Below are 12,074 nucleotides of genomic sequence, written 5' to 3' on the forward strand. Positions count from 1 at the left end.
CTACAAAAGTCAAAAGAATAGTCTTCTGTAGTCCATGCATCTTCTTAACTCATCTTTGTGAAGAAATTAAAAAGATCATAGATACAAACTGTATCTTGCAGATGACTTTTTCATGGTTATGCACAATGTAGTTATGGAAATTATTCTTAGTGGTTTCTAATTTAGGATATTTTAAAATACTTTTGGTATTTTGAAATAGTATTTCTTGTAGTATTCTTTCTAGATTTTCATTGACATTCACCTGTCCCTACTGAGGATGCAGGGCTATTTTCATACATCTTGAATTCGATATTACAATTGACATTGGTTAAGCATAAGTAATTCATGAACTCTTGTTTTCACGCACATAATGTAATCTCTCATTTATAGGTAATCATCAAATATGAGAGTTTGGACTAGGGCTCTGACATCTTTATGTTATCTGAACTAGAAAGAAATTTTGTTCTATGCTTTTTTGAGCTGTCATTTCTTCTGCACAACTGTGAAGAATTGTATACACGCATCACCTGAGGAAAGAATTTAGTGGTCTGTGTAAACTCCTATGTTTCTTGATTCTTCATAACTTTTTTTATCATGTGCATTTTTTAGGGAGAGGAAAGGTGTTTGTTTTTTCTGTTTCTGTATTATAATTATAAAGATGTTGTGATCCATTATACTTAATGTACTTTCTATGTTTCTGGCTCAAAGTCCTTTTAAAAGAGTGACCGTACGTTAGGCATATTGCAGAACAATTGGGTCTAAATGAAAGATTCGATGAATTTAGTTCACAAATGGAAGAATACAATAAGAAGTTCAGCTCACAGAAAACTTCTATGAGCCAACAAAACTTGGCCCTCCAAGGGGAAGCCTGTAATGGCTCTGTCCCGACATATTTGAATTTAATCTAACTCATTCCTCATAGAGTCTAATCTGTATTCATTTAAGTCTAACTCAATATATATAATTTAGATTAGACTTAACCTTATAATTCATCTTCAAATCAATATATTCTTTGTGTGTAATCTAATAGGCTCTCGAAATGTTGACAATTTATATAAAATATTTTTTGATATATAAGCAATGAGTGACATCTAACAATGCATCATTGCTATCCAAGTGACGAGAATATCGAGATCCGACCTAATCTTTCCGTGTCTATTATCTTCTATGACTCAATGCTTTTATCCTTGATATCTATATTGATCAATGAGACATAGAGCGTGTCATCTTCTTATCAATCTTTGTGTTTCTTGATATCTAAGTAGACACACTCAATCAAATAAGCTCAATATCACATATTGACTCATTTAAGCATGGTCATACATTCTTGTGTCCTACTAATCAAGAGACCCACAGATTTCATTTTCGTCGTATGGAAGAGATAGATCTCATCTACATTACTCACATCCCTCCGCATAACCTATTGCATACCTAGTGATCGACTTTATGGTCTATCCTGTTACGGGTGATGTTTATCGATACCAAAGTATACAACTCCTTATGTAGGAAACCATAGTGACTTCAGGTGTAAGGACTATTTATACTAATAGTCACTATGAGAATGTTTATAACATTTATATAACGATCCATGAAACATTCTCATAGCGAGGTGATCCGGATGTGGTTTAGGACATAAAGGTAATTGGGGAAGAAGGGAGGGGTTTTATGGTCATTCGGCATGGGTAGGGCTTTGCTTTAAAAGAGCGCACTGTTCATCTTCGTGACAAGGGCTCTTCGTGGCTTTCTTCGGCTGCCGCTAGCAACCTCCTTCGCGGGTCTCGCCGGCGCCACCGAGAGACCGCCGCCGGCGCCGGGATCTCTCCTGCCGAAGGAACGCTATCGCCAGGAGAGGACCAGTTCGTGTTTTAGGGGGAAAGGGGTGCGTTTCCACCGTCACCAGGGAGAAACAGAGGGGGGCCGCCAACATTCTTCCTCCTCCCTCGCCGGTCGCCGATTGCTCCTCTCTTCTACCCCTTGCCCTCCGGTCTCCACTACAGTACCGTCGTCGCGTATAGCGTCCAGCGCCGCCTCCTCTTCCGGTGGCATCTCCAGCGGCAGGTGCCACCTCCTCCAGCAGTAGCCGGCGTATCCAGCGGCCGGTGCCGCCTCCTCCAGCAGTAGCCGATGTCTTCAACCGCCTCTGGCAATCGCCGACGTTGACGATCAGCATCTCAGCCGCCTCCCCAAGTGTGCATCGTGGCAGCCTCATGTGGCGTCACCGCTGGCGGGCTCCGTCTCCAGTGGGCCTCCGCTGCTAGCGATCGCCATCGCTCCTTCCGGCACCCACCGCAGTCCATAGCGACTGTCGCCGCTCCCTCCGGTGCTTGCCGCAGCTCACAGTGCCTGCCATCGCTCCTTCCGGCACCCACCGCAGCCTATAGAGGCTGCGAGTGCCGCTGCCGACGCCTCCGGACAGCCTCCTCCGGTGCCCTCCGGGGCAGCTGTCGTTCGAGTGCTCAGGTATGGTACTAATTGTATATTCCTGCCTATGAGCCAAGAGTGTGTTCGGCTTTCGCGCCGCTGTTGTATTCCGGTCCTCGTGTCCCTATTCCGGCCTGCGAGCTGATGTTGTAGTCGGACCGTGCTCCGTCCAGCGGATCCACATCGCGTCCGACTTCGAGCCGTTGGAGCCAGCTACTCATCTGGTGGACATCTATATACTCTGCACGGCAGCGGCAACTCGAGCAACACCGCGATCAGCTCACCCATCCATCCGAGGGCGCCCCGGGGCCAGGGTACATCCCTGAATTCATATCTCATTTACGTCATTATTCTGCTATTCATTTATTCGACTGCTTATACATTATTGGGATCCACCTCGAGCATCGGGGTACCAGAGACCAGGGCGACCTGGTCGATGGCTACATGTGTTGTTGATCAGAGGATTCCGGGCGACTTGGTCAACACAGGAGATAGCTCACTATCCGGGTCATGAAGATACGGTCAATATTATAGACACGACACACTTACAGGTCCTTCTTCTCAGCTTTCCGACAGGATCACGAGACATTTAGTATATAATCTCTAATATATACTCTTATGTCAACTTGATATCTCATATCTATGATTTGTGAGATTAAATCATCTGTTGACTTACATGCTAATCTCAACGTATTAATATTATCCTTGTATATTAATACTTGACTAATAATAATTTAGAGTAGCGTTCTATATTTTTTTTTAATATTTCATAATAAATTTAACTAATTGATATATTATAGATTAGAATTTATTATCCGAAAATATTATTATATTTATTTATTTGATATTAAAATAAAATAAATATAATAACTAATTTTATTTTTATTAATTAATTATCTCATAATTAATATAAGGCGAAAACTAACCGTTTGAAAGTCGCACCATTTCCGAACACTATGCTGACAATGATGTCCTTCTCTTTGGAACAGTGACAAGTGCCATGCGCCTTGTATCTTAAAATATTTGAAACCTTTTATTTCTGTCTCTAGCATGCAGATGTTAAATAAAATATATTAATTAAAATTGATTTTTTAAAAGTTTGTTTTAGGTATTACGTCGACTAATTCTTTAGACAATCGTCTATTAAAAAAAATTTAATTTAATTCGTATAAATTGAAACTGGATCTTTATTGAAAAATTGAGAAGGTATTTTTACCGTAAATTGATTTTCAAATATACGAATAGTGATAAAAATTATTGTTATTTAACATACGTACCTATGAATATAATGGAGATTAAATCATAAAAGCGAATATAAAAGAATTGAAATTTTACAACTTTTTTTTCTCAGGATTTGTAACCCAATAAAGAATTGGAAATTTTCAATATATATATATATATATATATATATATATATATATATTCGGTACGTTTCTCGACCACCAACAATAGCCGCGGCAAAAGGTGCTCGCGAAAGCTTCAGCGGTACACTCGCCACGCCTCGCTTCGGCGACTCCGCCGACGGACCATAAAGAGAGAGAAGGCGGGGTTGGGGGAAGAAGGTGTTAGTAGCCGGCCGGATACCCTCGTTCTATCCGTCCACCGCATCGACCACTTCGATCTTCTGGTTTCGACTCCAATCTACCCACGCCAGCGCCTGCATTCCGCGCCGGAAAGCCCTTACATCTTGGTCTCCATGGCTAGGGCTTCGAATTTTTCGGTTTCGTGCGGGTCGGATCGGGGGTGGGCGTTCATGGCGGGTGGGAAGGGATTTGATATTCGAGTTGGGGCGTCTCTTGATCCGAGGACGAGGTGTGGGATTCAGTTCCCTCTTCAGGTTGGAATTCGATTTCAATAAACTTGTTTTTGTGCATTTTTAGCTCTTCCTCCTTTCAAAAAGCTTTCTTTTTCAGGTGGTAAACCGAACAAGATAGCTCTTCTATTATAGCTTGTTGGAAATAAAAGACTAGGGAATTGGAAAGCAATTTCTAGATTTTTTTTTTTTGCGAAAAAATTCCTTCTTGAAATGATAAAAGTTTGGAAATTTAGGATTCTCAGATTTAGAAAATGTGGGGGTGATGGGATTTTAAAATCTCTTTGTTTCCTTCTCTACTTGTTGGCCAATCTAATTCAGTAATTTGCATGCTCGGAGAGAAACGTACAATAGTGAAGTACGTTGTGAAATGAAATCCTGAAAGTCATGAACTTGTTGTGAGTTGTTGGTCATTTCTTGTGTTTATGAGAGAGTTTTCTTAAATTCTGCAAGTTGTGAACTTGCTGGCCGCTTTTGAGTTTCCTTGAGTGTCTGTTTTCAGTTGAGTTCCATTCTCTGTGATGCTTAGCAGAAACTGTGCATTTTCATCCATATTTAACCAGGAGCTGGTATGCTAGACCAATATTTGGTTTTTTACTTTTCAATATGGAGTTGAAAAAAGTAAGGAAATATGGCTTGCTGGCAATGGCAAGGTTATTATTATTGGTGCACTATCACTTTTATGTACTATTTTTAAAACATTCTTTATGGTTGAAACTAGATGTACTAAATATTTTATCTTTTAGTTGCAACAAATCATGAGTCCAATTTTTTGGAATTGACTACATGGATAGTATTGCCATTGAATTCTATGTAAGATTATATGGCTAGTCATATATAGATCCATTAGCCACTCTTGATTATACGTAGCCAATATGCCTTTTTTCCTTCAATGCTAATCAATTCTACTTTTGTAATTATAGAATCACTTAAATCATTACTTGTGCAAAGAATTTCCAAGAATTTTTCTCTTTTACTTGTTTTGCTTATTGAGACAATGTCACAATTTAGCAAGTTATTTGCATCTTAAGCACCTTATAAGACATTACATCTATAGTTTTGTTGTTTTAAAACCTTTTTATTTATTCTCACTGATCCCTGTTGATAATTTTACATTATAACTTCTCACGTACTGATTGCAAACTTTATCTGTTCACAGGACTGCACTTGCCATGCTTGGCCATTTTCTTTAAATAACTCCAGGAAAAGTTATTCTTCATCTAATCGAAGATTACGTGTTCATATGACATTGGTAGATGAAAGGGCCATTCGACCACTAGAATCTGTGAAACCTAATCATACCCTGGTCAGTGGTGAATTCATTAAGAAACATGAATTAATTTGTGTAGGTTGTTGGAGCTTGCTATAATAGAAAAACTAACTAGTCTCTTTGCAAGACCATACCAAAAGTACTTGGAATATATGTGAATAGTTTTATTTTTCTTGATTTTATTTTTAATTTTTTAAACAATAACAACTCTATGACTTAATTGCTTTGCTCATCTTTTGCAGGCGTATGATCTTGTCCAAGGAAACCTTGTAAGAAAACTTTCTCCTTCATTCACCTATTATTGTAATAGCTGTTTGAGGTCTTGCAAATTTTTGACCTCAATGCCAACACCTTGTCCTTTCACTTGTAAAATAAAATAGTTACTAATTTAATTACCTTCAAGCAATTGCTAGTTTGACTATAGCATTATTGCACTTGCTGGTACTCATGTGATACCAAATTATAAAACCTAATTCGGGCATAAAATTTAGAGTAAATCCAAAGTTGAGGATTTAACATCATAGTTATTTTTCTTCTATTAACTTACCCTTTCCGTTATGGTATCAGTCTATTCGCCTTAGTGTATTTGTTTCTCTATGTTTTTGTTGAACAAGTGTTATATTCACTGCTCTCATCAGGCCTTAGATTCTAAATCAGGTTCTATAGTTTTGTTGAGCTGACAATTCCGTGCTGCAGTTGTTAATGAGTAATTGTCTATGATTTTCAAACTTGGAATCTACAGAAAGTATCCTGGCTTGTAGATTAAGTGGGAAAGTTAATATATAGATACAGAGAGAGTATAAATTCAGTTAATCTAGGTAGGTGCCAGAGGTTTGACGCTAAGATTAACCAAAATAAATGTTTTTATGAAAAAACAATATTGGTGATCTCTGTAAGTATGATTTTGTTCAAAAGAACACTGTAACTTGTTAGTGGTTCAGCTTTTCTGGTTCATAATCAGTTCTCTTGCTAAATGGTCACCTCATAAGTTCTCATGATATTCTTGAGAAATACTCTAGGTCTTTAAAAAATCTTATCTGGATGCCATTGCCTTTGTTAGAATCCAACTATAAATACTCTTCTATGTTCTTTTATTAGTTCCATACCTATGTTCTAGTAGTATGAGTTCCTTTGTACAAAACGAAGGCATTGGAATTTTTTGTTTAACGATCATTCCATGGTTTGGAGAATTCAATAGTATTTTCATACTTCAGAACTTGAGGTCTATTTTGTCTCTCTGATATGCTAATTTGTGTATTTCTTTCCACTTTATCTAATGCAGGTGAACTGGAATTATTTCATGGATAAGTCAATACCTGATCCACCAACTGCTGTTCTCTTGCATGGAATTCTTGGTTCTAGGAAGAATTGGGGTCAGTGAGCTACTCAAACTTGAAAGCTTCTTGCTTTTCTCAAACTGATATGCCTCTTAGTGCTTTTCTAAGAAGTATACACAAATGGAAAGGTGGTATTTTGGCAGTAATAACTAGCTACCGGCTGACGGATTTATAAAAATAAATAAAACTATAATATGGACAATCTGAAAAAAAAAGGAGATCCACAAGTGACATTACTTTATATTGGTAGTCTCACTTTAGTTTGCTTGGTTTCCTACCTTTAATGCATCTTTGTTGCACATAAATGTACAATTATTTGCAATATTATGAACAAAGTTTCTGTATTAGATAGAACTACAGATTAGTACATAACAGATACAGAGTTGTAAGTGTCCTGTTGAATCTGGTGAATAATGGTACAAAAATATTTCAGGTTCTTTCGCAAAGAGACTGGCGCAAGAGTTCCCAATGTGGCAGGTATACTCTCCAACACTTAACCCCTCTTCACTTTGCCAAAAGTGCCATTTAAACACTGAAAAATCAAAATGGTTTTGTAATCAAAATGGTGAGCCTAAAATAAGACGCGAAATGACATTGTCTATGTACGTGGGCTAATCCTTTACTGTGCTTCCTTTAATGCAGTTTCTTTTGGTTGATTTGCGCTGTCATGGTGAATCGGCATCAATAAAGAAGAATGGACCTCATACAGTTGCTGCAGCTGCTCTTGATGTTCTAAAGCTTGTAAGTGTTTATGTTTTCCATCGAATATCATCTGCATGTGAATATTTTACACATTGTAGCATTTTGTCTTTAAACAGTGATATCTCTTGTTAACACTAAGTAGAAATATCACATTGACTTAATTTTTACTGGGGCATTTTTCTAAAACCCATTTAAGTTGTAGTTTTATTAATGAGAGAGCTCACCCAGTTGGCTTGTGTGGTCACTTGATGGCATGCACTGTACCTTATTGACGAGAGCGATGCCTTGAACAAGTTTACCTTCACTTCATTACCTTGTCAACATATTTGTGGTTTATGGGCATACCGTATCAATCCATCCTGAAATTAGAAAATGTAAGATACTAAGCTTTGTTTAGAAAATGTAAGATACTAAGTTTTGTTTCCTTGATCTTGATCAATGTGTCTCTGGTTACTAAAACAAAAATGGTTGGTGGTTCTTTGATGTGAAAGTTGGTTTTTGATTCTTACATATTAACTAGTGGTGATTCAATCACTTCTAAGAAACTAGAGAATTTACAACATTAAGATGCAGTCGATTAATCACTCAGTGTAAATTTAACATCAAAGAAGCTCTGTCTTCATTTTTTCAACCACAAAGTTGCTCTTGGTCCCATATAGTTGAACATCTCTTGTTAGCTTTTGGTTCAGTTTCTAGTGGCATTTGTTTCATGAGATAGTTGGTATAAGTTTGGAGGTAATTTTCCAATATGACACTTTGGCATCATACAGGTTGCACAACTCAGATTGATACCACGTGTCTTAGTTGGTCACAGCTTTGGTGGCAAAGGTAATCTTCGCAAGTTTCTTTATTTCTTGGTTGGCATTTATTTATTTGTTTGTTTTTTTTCAATTTAATATTTTCTGATATGCCACTCTATCATCTTCTCAGTGGCCCTAAGTATGGTAGAACAAGCTGCAAAGCCTCTTGCTAGACCTGTCAGAGTAAGATCAAAATCTGAATTCTTACCATTGAATACCTGCTAATTCTATTCATGATTTTTGACCTTAGATTTTAATCATCCTCCCTTAAATATCAAAGGTAAGAACTTTGACTTTTGTCTTTGAAGGTTTGGGTTCTTGATGCTACTCCTGGGAAGGTTCGCCCTGGAGGAGATGGTGAAGATCATCCTGGTGAATTGATTGATTTTTTGAGTAAAATGCCTAAGGAGGTGTGCTTGCTTGACTATGAATTCTTGCACCAGTTGATTATTTGTTTATAGTAGTTAAATTATGTTTTGTGTTATTCGTTTTGTCCTATTTTCTTAATATGCTTGAAATTGTGTGTTTCTAGTTTTCTGAACTACTAGTCATTTCAAAATAGAGTTTAATAGGGATGCCATGAGACAACTTGTTTTGGTGGATACTGAATTTTAGTTTCATGAAATGCAAATTTATATGTTTCACATGAACAATGCTAATATTGCTTTGTTTTTAATTTTTACTTTAAAATATAAAAAATGGTTTTCTAGAAAGTATTTCTGATCATTTTGACTTATTATAGGTTGCTTCAAAGCAGAAAGTTGTAGATACATTGATTCAGGAAGGATTTTCATCAGAGGTTGCGCGGGTATGGACATTTCTATGCTTTCTACCATTTTGACGGGTTAATCAAACTCATATTCTTCAGATGCCCATTCATTAATTAAAGCTACAGAAGCATGAAATAGTTTAAAAAACATAATTAAGTACATTGTTTAAGCGTTTTGTTCAAAAACTTAACCATGGAAGTATGATATTATTCCCAGTGGGTGGCGACAAATCTGCAGCCAGCTAATCAGCCTGGTTCCATCTCATCATCAGGCTTCTCATGGATATTTGACCTCAATGGCATCTCAGAGATGTACAAGTCCTATGAAGAAACAAATTTATGGTACAGAAGCACCCTGGTGCGATAGTATATCGCCATAAATTCCATGAATATACATCTGAACCAGAACACTCGCTATGTACTTGTAGGAAAACTGTTGAGAATGTTCCGCGAGGAGTTCATATGAATTTCTTGAAGGCTGAGAGAAGCTTACATAGATGGGCTCTCGAAGACCTTCGGAGGATCCATGTTGCCGAGGAGTTGGCTTCCGAGGAGGGAGCGGGTGTTGAGCTACATGTTCTTGAAGATGCTGGCCACTGGGTACTGCTAATCTACATTCTCGTTTCTTTACGCCGGTTCTTACTGTTGAATGTTGAGCAACTTTTTCATTGGGGCTGCAAATGTAGAGGCATCAATTGGTTGTGCATACAACAGAAAGATTGAGATCATGACCCAGCCAACCCACCTTTTTTTTAAAGTATTTTTTTAAAAAAAAAATCTTTAAAAATAATAATTTTAAAAACATTCAATAACATAATGCCCTCATGAACTTATTTAATATAGGTATTTTGTTGGCAAGGTTAAACTCCTATGTTGCATTTTACATACAATAGTAAACTTTGTGTAAGGATATTTGCAAGTTAATGGAATGGTGGTACATGGGAGTCATTTCCTTGCGGCTAAAGGGTAAATTTAGCAGCTTGTTAGTGTAAACTGAAGAGGCAACTAAATGATAACCTCTTAAATGGTTCGACTAACCTGACCCATAATTTTTCTTTCAGGTGCATGCCGACAACCCGGATGGTCTGTTTCGGATTCTCTCGTCCTCCTTCCTTGGATTGCGGAATCTGTAGCAGAAGTACATTTGTGAATCATAATCCAATTATGGCTTTGGGTATTTTGAGAAGCAAGTGGAGGGTTGAATATCTAAGGCAGTGTATATTTAACTACTGTTGTAAGTTATATACATTGATGTATTATTTTGTTCTTTAACTTATCATTCCATTTCTTTTCCCCCTTTATTTTATACACGATTATTCTAGTACTTTCTTCTGCCCACACACAAGAGAAAGGATTGTAAAACATTTTCTTCAAATTGAAATTTAATTATTTTGTCAGGATTAAATAAGTGGAAGTTGATCATTAATTTACAATTTAAGACATTTAAGTTTTAAGTAGTAGTTTTATGCGATATATTAACAAAGATCGACAAGGAAACGTATATATCTCTTTAGATGAGCATTCAGGTGACATCGATGGATGATAGAACAAAGAATTGAATTAATTGCATCAGGTATTTGGAGTCTGCAGCTTGAGACCTTGTAATTTACTTTACATTTTGAGCACATGATTCCAACTTTTCTCATCTAACATTTGATCCCTGATTTATACAGCTTCTCAAACTCAAAGCAACATAAAATGAAGTATCTTCACGTTGAGCAGCACCTATTTTGTGTCTCGACCTTACTTGTCTCTGACACGACGATGGTGTTCCCCTCTTTGATGTTCTTGGAAGCTCCTGGAATCTGCTTGGGTTCTGTTGAAGAGATCAAAGACTTCTTGCACATGATCTGATCGATATATCTCTGAAAGTATGATATATGTTAAGTGCATTCTCCACATTTGTGGTCTCAAGGGCAGAGGTTTCTGTTAGTGTGTGCATTTATGTGTTAAGACACTCCTTATATATTTTGTGGATAATTATTTAATAAAGACAAGTATTTATCATTAATTATTTATTTTTCTGTACGTATATAATTAATGATAAAATCCTACAGATTAATGGGTATACTAATATGAAAATAGTCTTTGATCGGACAGATATCTAGAGGGGACATGGATATCTAGATCAACGCTGAGTATGACTAGGTCGAGATAGACTGGAGGAATGGATATCCAAGTTGTACTTGGCACTGGACACGACCCACTCAAGAGAAGACACATATTAAGCATCATTGGTTATTTCTTTTATGAACGAGTATAATTAATCTTTTGACTTGAGACCTTCATTTATTCTATGCGTGGAGTTATGTGCTTTGACGCCGTTAAAAGTAGTTTTTAATCGGATTGTGATTAATACGGTAGTTGGGTGTATGACAAAACGTAGAGAGAATAGTGTTGAGTCAATAGAGGATTCATCGCTCTCTTGGATTAGGAGTTAACATCCTGATCACTTGATAGAGATATTAGTGATTCAAAATCCATAGCCATGGGAGGAATGATTTATCATTCAAGAAGAGTCTATTATATCTTGGAAATCAAGTAAAATAATTAATTTGGTAATGATGCATAATGTATCGAATTGATTGGGATGTAGGCTTTAGATGAAGAGATTGAATTACACAATAATTGGTTCATAGTGGTTTACAGTTGATGACTGATATTAATTTTATCGCGTTGGGTGTCTAAAAACTGTTGCTAGACAATTACCTTAGTCTGTGTATGGATTTACACTGCCTTCGTATATAAAATTTAGAGGATCGCATGCATAACACGTAGACATGAACAATGGTGTCGGAAGTTAGTCGAGATCAAGATCAAATATAGATTTATTTGATACAAAGAAAAGAGAATTCGAATAGTCATAATCATGATGATTAATGGAGAATTTGAAGAGTCATCATAATGATAATTAATGAAGAATTTGAAGAGTTATCATAATGAAGATTATAAATGAAAATTTTTTGGAGCCTATAACTCTTCA

The 12,074-nt window shown here is 36.8% G+C and overlaps 1 protein-coding gene across 1 annotated transcript; it reads left to right on the forward strand.

Moving 5' to 3' along the window:
• Positions 1-3,832: 3,832 nt before the first annotated feature.
• LOC121991712 (protein ABHD11-like) lies at positions 3,833-10,399 on the forward strand. The gene is made up of 13 exons (XM_042545732.1): positions 3,833-4,237; positions 5,373-5,519; positions 5,726-5,752; positions 6,766-6,856; positions 7,254-7,297; positions 7,463-7,561; positions 8,293-8,350; positions 8,453-8,505; positions 8,631-8,732; positions 9,065-9,130; positions 9,309-9,433; positions 9,520-9,691; positions 10,153-10,399. Exons 1-13 carry the CDS (start codon positions 4,097-4,099, stop codon positions 10,222-10,224), a joined length of 1,197 nt encoding a protein of 398 aa, XP_042401666.1. The 5' UTR covers positions 3,833-4,096; the 3' UTR covers positions 10,225-10,399.
• Positions 10,400-12,074: the final 1,675 nt, after the last annotated feature.

This window comes from Zingiber officinale, chromosome 1B, assembly GCF_018446385.1.
Source record: "Zingiber officinale cultivar Zhangliang chromosome 1B, Zo_v1.1, whole genome shotgun sequence".
Classification (NCBI taxonomy): Eukaryota; Viridiplantae; Streptophyta; class Magnoliopsida; order Zingiberales; family Zingiberaceae; genus Zingiber; species Zingiber officinale.